At 35.8% G+C, this 17,236-nt stretch overlaps 1 protein-coding gene across 9 annotated transcripts in view; it reads left to right on the top strand.

Annotated features, from left to right (window-relative positions):
* KIAA0232 (KIAA0232 ortholog) overlaps positions 1 to 17,236 on the top strand; it is a 77,319-nt gene that overhangs the window by 56,832 nt on the left and 3,251 nt on the right. For 6 of the 9 annotated variants that reach the window (XM_058178886.1, XM_058178887.1, XM_058178889.1 and 3 more), the window contains 5 exons: positions 303 to 411; positions 14,108 to 14,206; positions 14,446 to 14,520; positions 15,140 to 15,238; positions 16,408 to 16,505. In XM_058178886.1, the coding sequence (XP_058034869.1) occupies positions 303 to 411; positions 14,108 to 14,206; positions 14,446 to 14,520; positions 15,140 to 15,238; positions 16,408 to 16,505 (480 nt within the window). Of the gene's footprint in view, positions 1 to 302; positions 412 to 6,261; positions 6,348 to 12,237; positions 12,643 to 14,107; positions 14,207 to 14,445; positions 14,521 to 15,139; positions 15,239 to 16,407; positions 16,506 to 17,236 lie in introns of those variants that run through there. The other 3 variants (XM_058178888.1, XR_009154688.1, XM_058178893.1) reach the window with 3 other exon arrangements.

Below are 17,236 nucleotides of genomic sequence, written 5' to 3'. Positions count from 1 at the left end.
GGAGCTCCTAGAGAGGCTCTGGAGGCTGGGGCCTCCAGGGGGGTGGGAAAGGCCATTTTTGCCCTCCCCAGACCCAGGCTCTGGAGCCAGGTGAGTGAAAAAAATGGGCCTTCCCCCCACCTCCCAGGCCCTCTGGAGGCAGGAAACAGCCTGTTTCCCTACTTCTGGTGGGCCCAGAAGGCCTGAAAATCAGCTGAGCTCGCATGCCCACTGCTACATGTGCCATCACGGCTCTAGACTAAGTATACTGTAGGATTATTTTCTTTTGTCTTTGAACTAAAATATAATTCTTCTCAAAACAGTTTCCTGTATTGAGTAGTGACCTTCAGAAAATAAGCTACAATCAAGCAAAACAGTGCTGGTGGGAGAAAGCTCTTTATACTCCACTCTTTCCTACATCACAGTATGAAGGTAGTAGTATCTTTGACCTCTTTGTAATTGACTGAAACTTTACAGCTGAGTTAGATAAAAGATGAATGCAGATGATCATGTTTCAAATGGAAGCCACTTAATTATCTGAAAAATTTTCCCGTTCATTGCTTCCATTGTTTTCTCATTAGTGGCCATCCTTTCTCCATATGGCAGGATGATGCTAATTAATTTATCAAGTGGGTACACTTTGATAAACTAGTTCTTAACTATTATCAAATAAGTAGTCATTGTTTTCCTTGCTATCAGACTGGCGTGCAAAGGAATAAGGCTATTGAGAAATAAGAGAGGCAATGTTACTGTGTGGGTGATTCTGATCTTTGCAGGAAGGGAATGAGCTGTAGTTAGCTGCATTAGTTTCTGCTAGCCAGCTGTGAAGTCTAGTCTTGCTTGGGTACTCCAATATTACATGCATATGTCAATAAAAATACTGTTCAATGAACTCTTGATTCTATTGGTTTAAACATTTAACAGGTCATTCATTCTACATATTTAAACATCATCTTTTTCAACTGTTGAAGGCTGCTTTTCCTTTCCCAGCTCTCCTTTTTCAGCTCAAATGTGAAAAGAGCATTTAAGCTGTTTTGCATAAGGTCAAACAAGGAGGTCCCTGCATTGATTAAGCTATCATTGTTCATGGACTTTTAGTAACTTGAAAATTTATTGAGATTACTTTCAAAGGTTGCCAAAAGTCTTTGAAGAATAAAGCTCCTTTTTCAAAATGTACTGCACTAACATGAGCCCTACTGCTAAAAATATCCTTCTAGGCAGGCATATGTAGTAATATCTCTGATATATTCAAGTTGTACAGCCATTAAGATTAAATTATTCTGAATGAGGAACTGAATCTGGCTGCTCCCAGCACAACTGATGAAGCATAGGCACAATCTGATCAAACAGTAAATTCATGTTAATGATTGTGTAGTCTTATTTTGGGTTAAGTATACTTTCTGTATTATATCTACCGTAATATGCTGCAGTATTTGCATTTTTCTGTCATATTAAACATTGCAACTTGGCAACAGGTTTTGGAGAGGCTATAAGAACCATCTCCTAACCTTGGGGATTTCATAGGAAGTATGAGGAAGTGATCTAAAAACTGTAGTATTTCTGTCTTACATGAATTAGTTCTGCTTGCTTTCATCCATTTCAGAATGTGCAAAGAATAGGAGAGGAGTAAGAAATACGAAGTCAATTTAAAGGCAAGAGAAGAGAAAAGGAAATATAGCTATAGCAAGTTTATACCAACACCATTCATTATAATTTCATACTTTATGTCTTTGCAAACTATCCTTTTTTATCACATCTGTACACAGCTTCGTATCTTGCCTTTTCTTTTTAAAAATTACTATCTTTCTCCTTTTTGGGGTCTCATCTTTTCCTTCTTTTTGCCCATTCATTCTTTCTTGATATTTATTTCGCAACTTAGTCCTTTTTCATTCACCCTGTATGACCACATAAATTTGACATACATCTTTCTCGTTGATCATTCACTTTTGTATTTAATCTGTTATCCATCAGTGTCTATTCTGGACTCAAACTCCTCTTGTTTTAACATTGCTTAAATACAGTGTCTCATTTCCACCATATTTCACTTCATGTTTCTCCTGCCATTCTCAACTCTCATTTCCATGTAATAGGGGCAGAAACATGCCGTCTTTTAATTCTTTCATTCTTTATCTTCGACCAGATAATACTTGCTATCTCTCTGCACACAATTTTCCCATTTTAAGTAAATACGTTATTTTAAGTAAGCTTTACAGTTCTCTCATCAGAAACATTCCATTTTATCTAAAAAAATAACTTCATTCTCTTACATCACAATTAGCAACCACTCTGAACTCTATTTACCTAAACATTCCTTAAGTAAGTTGATTTGCTTATGTGCTTTCTTTAAATCAGAAGACATCCAATAATCTTTCTTCTCACATATATTTTTAAATAATTCATACATTTCTCAATCCCTTCCTGAATTGTAATTTTTTTTTTTTGGTTCGTTGGCATTCATTTTCATCATAATTCTCCTAAATACCTTTTAGACATGCTTAACTAATCCTCCTATAAATTTGCATTCATGTTCTTTCCCATTCCATAGGGAAGCAGTAACGGTATCTTCTGTTCTTTGAGCACAGGTGCTATTTTTTACCGATGTGTTAAACAAATAAGCACAGCTAAAGAATACACATCTATAACATAATATTAGTCAACTTATATGATCTGCAGCCTTAATATTTTTGTTTTGAATATAATTTTATTAAGAATTTTAATCACACTGGTAAAAACTAATACAGATTATATTTACAGAAAGAAAAGAGAATAGAGGGAAAAGTGAACTTTAAAAAGGTTAAGAATTTAAAGAGCATTTAAAAAGTTCCACCAACGTTGCAAGCAAGATGGCTTATCTCATTGTTTCCTGGTACTCAAACCCGTAGGAAAAAAGTGTCTTGTGGTCTTCTCACAAAAAGCAGCTGCCAGAGCACATATGGGTGATCTTCTGTCCTCTTCTTGTCTGGAAGAACTTCAAAAAACTGGTCTACTCACTGGTTCCTTGGTATTTGCCATTGTTGTTGGTTCTACTTTTGCAGAATCATCTTAAGTTCGCCATACCTTCCCCAGAAGTTCACCTTAATATTTTTCAACGTTCTAACATAATTTATTATTATTTTTCTTCAGTTGCTTCTTTTACATTAAATAGGATGAAAGCCAATTAAAATGAAACTATAGTCAGCTTTACTTAAGAGTATATAGAACTCATTAGCTGCCATTCTCTTAATCCCTTTTGCCACACATAGCAGAACATGTATATTTACTTCTTTGTTCACTTGTAAAAAATCAATCTGAAGTGATAAGAGAAGAATTGCATCCAAGTGTTAGTATTGTCCTGATGTCTCTTTAATTTCTTAGTACCCATCATACGTTTCCCATTCACCATCGCAATTAACTCCATATATGTAAGATTAAAAAAGAGATCTACACTCTGGTTGGAATGGAGCCTGGGTTTTAAGGAAGAAGCATTTTGAAGAAATTAGGTTGGCAAAACAAGGCTTGAGCATTTGCTACACCTTTGCAACAAATTGTCCACAAAGGACCTAATTACAAAAAAATTGAATAACACATATACAGTAATTTGTAATTAATCTGCAGCCATGCAGCTTCTATCATTTCCCATTCCCATTTCAATCACTGTAGTTATTACCCCAAAATGATGCTAAACTTCACATACAGAATTTTGATCATATATTATATTGTGTTTTCTTTTTCCTTAAAATATGCATGGAATGATTTTTTTTTCTTGCGTTCACTTAGAGGACAGATTTAATAATAACATTGTAGAGAAATCAGAATTGAAATATATTATAAGTCAGTACTTTATTGTAATTCATAGATGCACTAAGCATATCAAAAGCAATAAAAACAGAATACAGTTCAATAAGAAAATACATCTATTTACTAATTAAGTTTATATGCCACCCATCTCACTTTGAGAGCAACTCTGGACAGTTTACAGTGCCATAAAATAGGGGAATCATCATCATCATTCTAGCCGTTATCTTATCCAGTGCAGGATGAAGTCCTCTTCTGCATGTTTCCAACCAATATAATCTTGACCTTTCTTTTTGCCAATTGGGCCCACAATACTTGCTGATGTCGTCAATCCATCTTGTTTAGGTCTCTTTTGTGGATGCTTCTTATTAAGTGGAGTCCATTCTATGACTGTGTTAGCCCACCTGCCATCAGTTCTTGCTATATGACCAGTCCATTTCCATTTCAATTCTTTTACTCTGTTGATGATATTGTATATTTTCATTTATTCTCTAATCCATATGCAGGTTTTTCTATCTTGTCTTCTAATGTCAACTATGTATCTTTTCATGGCTCTTCGTGCCACTCATAACTTTTGTATCGATTGTGGGGTTAATGTCCATGTTTCGTTGGCATATGTTAGAACAGGTACCATTCACTGATTGAAAACTTTTCTCTTCAGGCATAGGGAAGGTTATTCTTAAAAATTATGCTTAGTTTGCCAACCGCATTTAAAACGCCTTTCAATTTCCTTTATTGTATCATTTTCCATTGAGATCTGTTGGCCAAGATATTTGTAGTGATCTACTACATCTAGATCTTCTCCAGATATAACTTTTTTCTTTCTTTGATGAATTTATAAAACATAACCTGGCTCTTTTTCAGGTTTATTTTTAAGTCAAGTGGTTTTCCTGCTTTGTGCAGCTCTTGTATGTATCTTTGAAAGTTTTCTGGATTTTGTGAAGAGAACATCATCATCTGCAAATCTTAAGTGATTTAAATAGGCACCATTGATTTTTATTCCATCTTTTGCCCAGTTTAGTTTGTGAAATACAGCAACATGCAGCTGAGTAAAGACCCTATGAATTTAATTATTCATAAGCTGGGCCACTTTGAAGCAGAAGTTACTATATTCCAATTGTTCTTTGGTACTTTGAACAGTTTGCTATTCCTATAAAATGTATACAGGTAATACTTGATTTACAATAGTTCATTTAGTGACCATTCAGCATTATCAACTGGTTTATATTTATGATGGCTGCAGTGTCCCAAGATCAGGTCATGTGATCTTCTGAGAAATGAAGTCAGTGGGAACCCAGATTCACTTAACTGTCGCGTTACTGACTTAACAACTGCAATGAACTGCATTCATTTAACAACTGTGGTAAGAAAGGCTGTAAAATGGGACAAAACTCACTTAACAAATGTTTTTTTTTTTTTACATTTATACCCCGCCCTTCTCCGAAGACTCAGGGCGGCTTACAGTGTATAAGGCAATAGTCTCATTCTATTTGTATATTTTTACAAAGTCAACTTATTGCCCCCCAACAATCTGGGTCCTCATTTTACCTACCTTATAAAGGATGGAAGGCTGAGTCAACCTTGGGCCGGGCTTGAACCTGCAGTAATTGCAGGCTATTGTGTTCTAATAACAGGCTCTAACAGCCTGAGCTATTCCGGCCCGGAAAGTGTTGTTTCACTTAACAACAAAAATTTTGGGCTCAGTTGTAATAAGTTGAAGAGTACCTGTAGAAAAGGATGATGAGTTGTCTATTATGGAGGATTTAAGTTTGTGTCAAAGATTTTCCCGGGAGTTGAATCTATAAATCACTGCTGTATTTGGGAACATTTTTTTTAATTTGAATTTATATCCTGCCCTTCTCCGAAGACTCAGGGCGGCTTACACTGTGTTAAGCAATAGTCTTCATCCATTTGTATATTATATGCAAAGTCAACTTATTGCCCCCAACAATCTGTATTATACAATTTACCTACCTTATAAAGGATGGAAGGCTGAGTCAACCTTGGGCCTGGTGGGACTTGAACTTGCAGTAATTGCAAGCAGCTGTGTTAATAACAGACGGAATTAGTCTGCTGAGCCACCAGACCTTTTAAACAAGAACATATTGTATATTCATAAACTTTGAGTGTTATTTCATGGGTGAGTGTGTTTGTATGTGTGAGATAACCTCCATTTCAACCTGTTCTTAGTTGGGGATAATTGAAAGTCATTTTTGCTGAGCAACGTACCACAGCAAAGATCCATATCTACTATGGTTAAATAGAGAATTTCTGTTAGTAGCTTGGATTTTTCACCTAAATTGAAGATATAGAATCAAAGATAGATGATTACAATTTGGGAAAGTAATAATTGTAAATTTTTTCAGATGCTTTAGGAAATTTCATGAAAAGACTATATAGTTATTTGTATTAACTTTGGAATCTGCCTAGAAAGTAAATTTCCTTGATCTGTTTCCCTGGGTTGCTCCATTTAAAATGTGATATTTTATTATATTTTGTCTATTTTAGCAATACATTATGCAAGACAAAGTTCAGCATAATTGCATTTTCCATCCCAAAGTTGAGGCAACTCTAATAGTAGAAGCAAATTACAGGTAATCCTCAAGTTATGACAGTTCACTCAGTGACTATTTGAAGTTATGACATAACCCCCCTAGTACTTATGATCCAGTCCTGAAGTTATGAATGTTTCAGCACCATGGCAGTCGTTCACCAGGCACTGCAACATTCGCCCTCCCTATTCTCCCCCCCTCCCCCACCGGGTCTTCATAGGCACTGGGGCTGTGGAGACTCACTTATCTTACAAAGATCTAGGGAGCCTTCGGTTTCTTTGTCTGCTTCATTGCTTCAGGCCTTCACTGTATTCACAGACAACAGAGGCTTAAAGAAGCATGAGATCAGTAGCACAAGATCTCGTGCTGCTGGTCTTATGTGATCTCACACTACTTTAGGCCTTTGTTCTCTGTGAATTGAGGCCTGGATGAGATCTGCAGCAAAAGGCTTTGCAAACAGAGGGAAGGCTTTGGTTCTTCAGGTCTTTCCTCCGTTTGCTGTTTCCTTGCCGAAGCCTGCAGGGGCAAGAGATTGCATCTCTATAGGTTCCGATCTTCTTTGGAAAAAGCCTTTGCTGGCAAGAATGGAGCCCAGGAGGGGCCGGCACATCCCTCCCAGGCTCCATTCTTGACAGCAAAGGCTTTTTTCAAAGAGGACCACAGCCTATAGGAGATTGTGTTCTGTAGACTCTGGTCGTCTTTGCACAAAAAGCCTTTGCCAGCAAGAATGGAGCCCAGGAGGGGCGAGCACATCCCTCCTGGGCTCCGTTCTTGCTGGCAAAGGCTTTTTGTAAAGTCAATCGGAGCCTAGACAGGCGTAATCTCCCTCTAGAGTCTAGACTATGATCGTCTTTGCAAAAAGCCCTTACCGCCAAAAACAGAGCCTGGGAAGGACATGGCAGCGGCTCCATTTTTGACAGTTTCATTTTCGGTGGCAAGGGCTTTTTTCAAAGATGATCACTTGACCCTAATGTTACAGTTAAAATCATTACCTAGCATAGCTTGAATTTAAGGTTGATTAGCTGTCAGCTTGGAAGCATAATTTTCTAGGCTCTGCCATATTTTTTGTTATTATTCTGTGGTTTTATACTTGGTGGAATAAGTGAACATCATCTGAAGAGAATGCGATTTGAAATTAACTCGCTGTCATTGCCTTGAATGACACTTTTACGATATGGTTTATTTTAACTTTGGGGAAAATTAATATAGTCAACCTCTTATTTGGCTGATTTCCCAACAGAGGCTCTACCACAGTCAGTGAAATTATGTAGGTGTTCTTTTTCTGGTAAAAAGGTAAAATCAAAATTAGTTATAAAACTGATACAATCTGGATCTCTTAACATAGCTCTCCATCCTGCCCTATAATGAGATGAAAGCAATTATCAGCTTCCTATAATCAGAATTTGTTAGTCAGAGAAGGTACCATCAAACACTTCTGATTTTTTTTTTGCTACTATAGAGTTACAAGCTCTTCTCCTACAAGCTTAAGAACAATTCAGGTATTAAATGAATTTTAAAATAACTAAGCACTCCTGCAAATGAGAAGGATCAATGTTAATAGAATGAAATGGAACTCAGGTACAGCAATTCTAAATTGGGACAACTGATGTAAACACAAATCTATCCTGTTGATATGGGGTTTATATGGAATGGTTATCATTTTCATATGATGGTATCAGAATTGCAATTGCACTTAAGAAGGCTATCTTTCTTTCTATGCTATTTAGGAAATAAGGCAGGAGGAGAAAGAGGAAGAGGGGAGGGAGGGAGGGGTAGGACCAAGAAGGGAACAACTGTTACATGAGCTGTGCTGGCTGTCATCTGCTTCCAGGTCCAATCCAAGGTGTAGGCTATTACCTTTAAAGCCCTCTGTGGCATGAGTCCAGGATAGCTGAGAAACTGTCTGTCCTCAATGAGTTCAGCCCACCCCATTCATTCTGCAGAAGGTACCTACTGTGGACCCCAGCAGTCAAGAAGTTTCTGCTGATGGGGTCCAGCAGAAGAGCCTTTTCTGCCATGGCACTCAAACTTTGGAACATCTTGCCACCAGAGGCGAGATCTGCCCCTTTCTTTGTCTTTCAGGAAAAGCTTTAAAAGTTTGTTATGCTAGTTGGCTGGAGGTGGTAGGTCCAGAAACAGAGAATGTACCACCACTGCTCCATTCCAAATCTGTGGGGTTTTTTAATTTGTTTTAATACTTTGTAATTTTTATCTATTTTTATATTTATAATTGTTTTTATATCTATGTGTTTTATTACACTCTAAGCCTTTCAAAGTTGCTTTGACTGGCAAAATAGGGGGCGTATAAATTTAATAAATAAATAATGTCTTTTTGAACTGCATGTTTGCAATTAGAAAGGCATCCCCTTGTGGACAATTCACTAGATATAGCCAGTGGTGGGATTCAGCCAGTTCACACCACTTCAGGAGAACCGATTGTTAACTTTCTGAGCAGTTTGGTGAACTGGTTGTTGGAAGAAATCATTAAGGCAGAGAACAGGTTGTTAAATTATTTGAATCCCACCATTGGATATAGCCACTACCAAATCAAATGAAATAACAGAAGCTATTCCACAAGGAAAGCTATTCCACAGAAGCTGTTCTTCAAGAATTGAAGAAAGACCAGCTGATCCCAAGACAGAGAAGTCATTGTCACAAAAAGAGATGGCTGATCTTTTATTAAAAAGCACAAGGGTTTGGAAGCTGCAACTCATTTAATTACTAATTAAAAGGTGCTACCAGACTGGTTCTGAAAGTAGCTTCATTAGGTAGATAAGATTCTCTGAGACTTTGTTCCCTATTTGAGCTTGATACTGTTCTGTTCTTTCTTCTGTCTAGCTTTTCTCTTTTTTATTAATTATTTGTTCTGGCTTTCCTCTTTAACGTCACTCAGGATTTTACTTTTTGTATCGGCAGACATATTCCAATTCTGACTTTTTAGGTAATTTCTGTACTTGTGTGTGTGTGTGTGTGTGTGTGTGTGTGTGTGTGTGTGTGTGTGTCTGTCTGTCTGTCTGTCTGTCTGTCTGTCTATCTATCTATCTATCTATCTATCTATCTATCTATCTATCTATCGGTATATATAAACAAATCAAAAAATTTATTTAGTTCTGTTTGTTGTAAATCTTACCTGTGTGTTCAAAAATAGAAAGCTCAGTTTGCATAAGTAAAAGGCACTGTTTAGATATGAATAATCACTTATAATTTTTCTGGGTTGTAACAGAGACTAATTTATTTATAATTGCTGTAGCCGTATCTATGTTCAGCTTGCTTTTTTAATAAAGCTAATACCTCACATTAATTGTCCGTTAGTCCTACATTTACATTTAAATTATTCCAGATATTTATGAATGCTTTAAATGTCAGCAAAAGTTAATTTTCCCCTTTTTTTTATACTTTGTTCAATAGTTATTCAGAAGTTATCCTGCCTTGTTTTTTAAATTTATTTTTATTTCCCATGTCTGTAGTGCCTCTTGTTAGTACTTTCTTATCACATCCAGCAATAGCACAGGTTGTAAATATATCATTCGAACAGTGAGGTGATATAAGTAAAAGACATTCCTACTAGTGAGTTAAAACAGAGCTCAGTCTCTATCCTGCTAGTCACCTCTTTTCTTCATGAATAAAAAGCACATATATTCAATGTAATATAATATGATGGGATTGTGCAAAGCAAAATTAAAAAGGACACAGCAAAATAAAAAATTATAAGTAGTGTCACTCCCCCCCCACACACACAAACAGTTTACCCAATAGTTTTGATGAGCAACTCATCCCAAGTAACATGAGGAATTAAATCCATTGAGTGTTTTGGGTCATATAATGTATCTTTCCTGTGTTGAAAGACTCTTAGCAGAATTACCATTGTCCAACCATCATTGTAATAGTTTAAAACATCATGGATGTTAGAAAATACTAAACTTTATCTGAACATCAAATTAATATATGTAATTACTTCTTCCTAAAATTTAACATTAGATGATCACAGAGACATTTCATATCAAAGCATTTCCAATAGCATGAGGATTTATTCATATATTCATATTTTCTATGCAAGTGAAGTTGGATGTATTAATTCCAAAACATCATTTTCCGTTGCACAGGCTGTCCAATATAAAATCTATTAAAATTTTTGATACTAAGGTTAAAACAACTTCTGTTTGTTCAGATAAAATGAGTATCTCAATTCCTTATTCCATTCCATCTTCAAAATTTGTGTATCTTACTGATTTATCAATCCCAGGATTGTAGAATCACTTTTAACAATTTAGGTAAACTCTGAGGCTGAAAATGTCTCTTAGTCCACTGCGATGTCATTAAATTTTATAATTACTGCCAGTGGATGGTGATGGGCAAATGATATTTTCTTTTAACGAAGAAAAATAATAAAAATCATCATCAAATAGCAGATATAAAGTAAAAATATTAGGATCCATCTAGATTTTCCTTATAACATCTCTCAATTTTGAAGTCTGAATTATACATAACATCAATTTGCATGAAAAAAAGATCAAAGTATTAGTTTTTTAAAAAAGGATATCTTAATTTTCAGTTTGATATAATAATGACAGAAAATATATACCATAGCTGACATTTTGGAGTCAAAATACTAAGAATAACCAAAAGTTTCACATTTGAATATTCCAAGAAATCGAAAATAAAATCAATGCTAAAGTGAACATATCCCAATTTTGGTACTAGTATAAGTCAAGATTCAGGAAACTAAAAGTGCAATATCAAATAACTTAGAATTACATTCATGCTGAGACGCTGTCTCCCGGGGTAGGTCTTAAAAACAAGAAAACCTCTATATATTTTATTCAACTTTTTTCATGTTCTATAAGGCACAATTTGCGCATTATAGGAATTTGAGCAGATCTACCCTGCAGTAATATGGATAAGAGATGTTGGTGCACCTCCTTGTCAAAGCAAAATTATAATTAGGTTGGGTCATACAGAGAAAGAAGCTATTACTCTCCCTTGAAAAAAAATAGGAACGTGACAAAAAACAGACAAGTGGGTAAACTTAAACTATACTGTGTCTAGAATTGTATCAATTCTTAGCCTGGTTCCAATATAAAATGTATCACTCTGAATAGATACACCATTTTCTTAATTAGGGCTTTCTTCCAAGTGGATTGAAATGTATAATCAGTCCACCAAGATGGATTATAGTTAAATTTGTGCCAATAATTAACAGCTACAATCCAGGCTTTGGCAGATACTGAAGACAGTATTGGGAACATGCTTAGAAGTGATTTCTGTACTTGTATTTGTAATACTTTTGAACACAATTGGTGGCATTGTAGTATGACCCACTTATTATTTTTAAATACTGTGCCACGTTATTTAATTTTTTATTCAAGTAGTGCTTTTTAATAGCCTATAAATGGACTTTGGATCTATTGGCAACTACTACTTTGGGTTTTTGATAGTTAATCACCAAGTGTTGTTCAACATAATATTGGAAAGTAGATTTAAAAAGATCATCATTTTAGATTTGGGATTGCATAGTATATTTGCCTATTTTATAAATCCTTTGAGAAACCCACTTTTGGCTAAAGCATGCTTTACACATTTTATCAAAAGCTTTTTTTCCTAATGTGACAGAATTGCAGCTTTGTCTTTTTTGTTCTTGTTCAAAATCAATCAGATCTACCATTCACCAAATATATGATCTATGTATAGTTAATAAAGCCCATTTCATTCTAGTTAACAACTGAAAAAAATTACTCGTTGAACTTTATTAGCCAAAACAAAATATCTAATTAATCAGTGAAGTAGGATTGTAGTTAACATAATGTATGATTTTTTTCAGGTTTTGATATAATTGTAATATATGCTTCACTAACTGAAGATAAAACACCATTTTTGTATGGTTTATAGAATTTAGGAGCAAGTATATCAATAAATGTTTTATGCCATTCCACAGGAAATCCATCCAGACCTGGTAGGATCTTGGCAAACCGCTTGAAGTGAAAATAAAAAAGAGATGAAAAAGATGGGGATGATAAGATATATAGTTCTCCTGAAGATATACATTTTCCATTTTTAAAATATTACTTGGACTTATATAGTAAACTGAAAACTTATCTGATGAAGATACAGAGGTTTTTTTAGCTAAACTCGACTGTCTGCAATTAGAATTTGAAAGCATGCATAGACCCTGGGACCACCAGTGGCGTGTAGTGGCTCTGCATGCACACAGATGAGGAGACAGCCTTCCAAGCAGTTGAGCAAGCCTTGCCTGGAAGAGGTGCTTTCTGCTAACGCACCTTCCGAACCACCTATTTAAAATGCTTTGCACAGCCCAAATATGTTATTTCTTTTCAAACAGGTATACCAACAAAACTACTACTCTATACTTAATTGTGAAATGATGGTTTAGCGTGTCATAAGGAGTTACTAGATACCTTTTGTCTGTACTATGATCTTTATTGCCTTTTCTTTTTCCCATCATCTGATGGCTGCCTTCCCCTTCTCATAGCCTGTTGCTCCCAAGTTTTCTGCTTTGCACCTGCTTTCATTGTAAGAACAGTTTGTTAACCTTTATATGCATTCTAACACAACAAAAATTACATTACACCTATTTCAATTTTGTTTTGATCTAAAGGTTTTATTAATATAAATTTATAAACTTTGTCTTGTGTGTTATGAACTTTTAATCTGATGGAGAATGTGGCTGTAGGAACAAAGAAAAATGAAACTTCAAAAGGTGCTTGAAAAGACTTTTATGGTGTAATATGTTTCAGTTCAGCCAAGTCACTCTTCTGTGATTTAATTATTAAGAGAATCTGAGATACACCTCTGAGATATGGTTGTGCTGATGTCTTCTTTGTGAATTATAAGGAGAAAGTCTCACTACAGTAGGAAAACGATAACAGTGAGCATGGGGCAGAATGTTTGGAAGGAATGTGAGAATGTAGGCAAGTTCCACTAATCAACGATTGCTTATTGGAGTCTAACCACATTCTCTGACATCCACTCAGAATAATCAGAATTTTGAGGAACAGTTAATGTTTGAAATTAAGACAAGTGTTGAAACTATGTTAATATCATGGTAGGACAGTAAGCACTTTCTGTCCTGTCTATAGAATAATTACTGTAATATATCTCAGTGCTAGTAGAAATAAGGTTAGCTATATGGATTAATTGAATGTGTGCATTCCTTTTTTTAATGAAAGAAGATTACTAGTGATAGAGAAACCTATCACAATTTTATTTATTTACATTTTTTCAATTGTCTATCTTTTTGTATCAATTTTGAACTTGAAGTTGATCGAGGATTTCATAGATATTTTATGCCCTTTTTTGAGATATAAAGATTATATTGCACAATTCTAAAAAGCACTGGACTTGATTTTTTTATTTTTTTTGTTCAGGATAGATTTGAAAGTGCAGTTTCTATAAATATTTGAAGGGACTGAATTTGTCATTCTAACCAATAGAAAAGGATGACAGAATAATGTTTCATCTGCATCACAGTACCACCATCTGGAATTGAAATGGTAGAGGGAGAGGAGAGAAATAGAACTTGATTAGATTTTTCTCTCTCAACATTGCTCCTTCCCCTTATGCTAATGTAGTATTACGCCTATGGAAAATTAGCTTAAAATATGACATAAATGTATCATTACATTTTCTGCTTGGAGACAGTAGTGCTCTATACAACTATATCATCTGTTCATTAAGCTAATGAGCATTTGGCAAATTTTAACAGAGGAGGACTTTGTGTAAATCACAAATAGCCCAGGCTAACAGTAAATACAAGAATAGCAGATGAATAATTTTTGTATTCTTAGACCCCTTACAGGTACTCTGCTTCTGGACTCCAGGCATGCATGTGCACCAGGAACCCCATTGCTGTAACTGGGGATTAAAAGACAAGGCGCCTCATATAGGTAATCAAATGGGAAGCTATTCACTAGGGAAGAATATACCCGAAACTCCTGGACATTTTCTATCCTTTCTAAGCACTCTTAAAAGGAGCAGTGTATTCCTGTTCGTAGTTAGACCATTTTGCCCCATAACTTCTGAAAACTTCAGAAACTCTGTATTAACTAAATAACAACCCACTACTTATTAGAACATAACAGTGACACTGTATTTGCCAAACTTTGTCATATATTCTTTCTTTCAGAATCAGAAATGGTTGACGTTGGAACAGAACAGCTGTTGGACAAAGAGTTCCAGTGCGATTCCCTACATTTGACAAGTAAGTATTCCATCCAGAGTAACAATACCTCTCATACCTGGCATTCTCTCAAACTACAAAAATGCATACTTGCTGGGATAATGGAAATAATGGCAGAAGAATGTGGAATGGCAGCCTCTTAAGTGAGGGCTCTTTTTCTTACATCTTACTGTTCATTGACTATGTTACAGAGAAGTGGTGTATGTGTGCACAACAGCAGCAGCCATGAGGTGACCACACTCACCGCCTCCTGCATCCCCAAAATAATAAGACACACACACCCCCAATAATAAGTCCAAGCTCTTTTTTTGAGGTTAATAAGAACCTGGTCTTATTTTCGGGGAAACACGGTGTGTGTGTGTGTCGGTCTTGGCATATTCGGGTCTTTTCCCGTGCAAGGTTGAGAGTATCTTGGCGACGTTTCGATGAGGTCTCATCATCTTCAGGCTGGTGCTTTTGGCACCTGCCTGAAGGCACCAGCCTGAAGATGATGAGTGAGACCTCATCGAAACATCGCCAAGGTACTCTCAACCTTACACGGGAAAAGACCTGAATATGCCAAGACCTACATACCTATACCCGTGAAAACCTACGAAAACATATATATGTACAATATCTGCCCTTTTTTGTTTTTCCACAGGTAGCCAGGCAGACATTCAACATACAAAGAAGCAAGGATATTCTTCTCATAGTTTGTCACGTAGACAACAAGGAAGATTTACAGCTTCAGCAGCTGCCAGTGAGAATGCCACTATTTCTATATGGGGTAGTCACCATTTTGTTCCAAGAGGGTTTTTGTCTCTTTAAAAGCTATAAGATACAGTAGATGGGGCAGTAAGGGCACCTGTTCTTGGCATATGAATGTAGTGTTGGGGAAAACTGCATTTGCTGTAGGACATCTTCAGGGTGTGTTAACCAAGTCTCTTTCAAGATGAAGGTCTTAAAGATACCAATATAATGTACACACAGCCAACTTATTTTAAATTCAGTTCAAAACTTTTCTTTGGACCATAGGTACTTTGAATGACCTTATGCAATAAGCTGCGCTGTTTGAAGTAAACACACTTGCTTTTTTGAGTCACCATACATATTGCATTCTTGTTTCTTTGTGTTCCAAAACAACTTTTTTTGAATCAGATCAAAAATATTACACAGTTGCTTAAATAATGTAGCATAATCTCCTCAACATAGGGCTGTCTGTTAGCAGTATGAAGGTAATGTGAATTTATAATAAAACATTTGAGGGTGTTGCACCAGGGAAGGTTACCTTAGTTTCAGAACACAAAAAATACTTATTAGAGAACAGTTGCCTATTGATTCTTTTTGCTTGTCAACCAATAAATGTTTGGCACTTAAAATTGGAGTGATAGACTTTCCTTGCTTATTCAGTGTTGGCTATTTATCTTACAAACAGTGACTTGAAAGCTGCTGCAGGATTTTAGTTGCCAGTGGATTTGGACTCTTCGAGCTTTGGGTGCAAAGTACTAAAACTCATCATCCACAGAGATATGTGTGAAACTCTTCTTGGGGCAATAGGGCTGTACCCAGATGTAAATGTGTTCAATCATAGCATTATAGTATCAAATGTTGATTCTGCATACTGTGGATGAGTAAAGTGAACAGGAAGAAATTAAAAGTGGTGTCATAGGAGAATCTTTGGGCTGACTTACCAAAGTACCTCTTGATCAATTTAATTTTTTTTTCAAAATATGTCTAAAAGTTTGTCTGAAATAAATTAACCTGACTTAGGAAATTGGTTTTTTTCAAGAGCTGGAGCTTACTTTTGGTTAACAAATATTATAACTAGAAGGTTTTTTTATTTATTTTGATCTTGTTGAATTTAATTTTTAAAGTCCTTTTTTCTCTTTCCCATCATTGCCTTGATACTTTGAAACCAAACTTTCAAAGAATGCTGTACAAATATCAAGAGGGAGAATAGCGATGAAGAATTCACTGATATGAAAGAATTACTACACAGCGAAGACCATCTACAAGATTTTAATATGGTAAGTTGAAAAAACATACCAGGTATGATAGATTCAGCTAAAACAGGGGTAGTCAACCTTTTTGTACCTACCACCCACTTTTGTATCTCTGTTAGTAATAAAATTTTCTAACTGCCCACCGGTTCCACAGTAATGTGCTGTGTATCGTCGTCTGCGCATGCCTCTCGTGCATCATGGATTGGGTTTTTGGGGGGGCGCTGACTACCAGCTCTGCTTGTCTGTTACAGCTGGGTGATGTGGGGGGAGATGTGCGAGCTATTCTGGGACGAGGCTCTTTTGTTTGCGGTTGCACTATAGTGCCATTTAGTTTCACTTACGTAACATGAACTAAACTTATGCGCGGGCAATACAAATAGTATAATTTCAGAAATTTAAATTGTCATGGGGAATTTTATGAAAACCTAATGAAAATGTTTTTAAATAATGCTATGAAAATTTTTTAAAAAGTCAATTAAATTTAAAAAAAGGAAAGTGCTTCATTATCGGACAAAACCCCTACCACCCACTATGAAAGCTGGAACGCCCACTAGTGGACGGTAGGGACCAGGTTGACTACCACTGATCTAAAATATGTAAATGTCTGCTAAAGAATAGAAGACATGTTGTTAAGTTTGTAGTAAAATTAAGAGTGAATTGGAGAATGGTTTTTAATTTTAAATCTTCTGATAGAGATAGATAAATAATCCTTGTTTAGCAACCACAGTTAGGTCCAACTCAGTCATTAACTAAAA

This window comes from Ahaetulla prasina, chromosome 3 (genome assembly GCF_028640845.1).
Source record: "Ahaetulla prasina isolate Xishuangbanna chromosome 3, ASM2864084v1, whole genome shotgun sequence".
Classification (NCBI taxonomy): Eukaryota; Metazoa; Chordata; class Lepidosauria; order Squamata; family Colubridae; genus Ahaetulla; species Ahaetulla prasina.
Note: the sequence above shows the minus strand (reverse complement) of the source record. Positions and strands in the feature narration are given on the sequence as shown.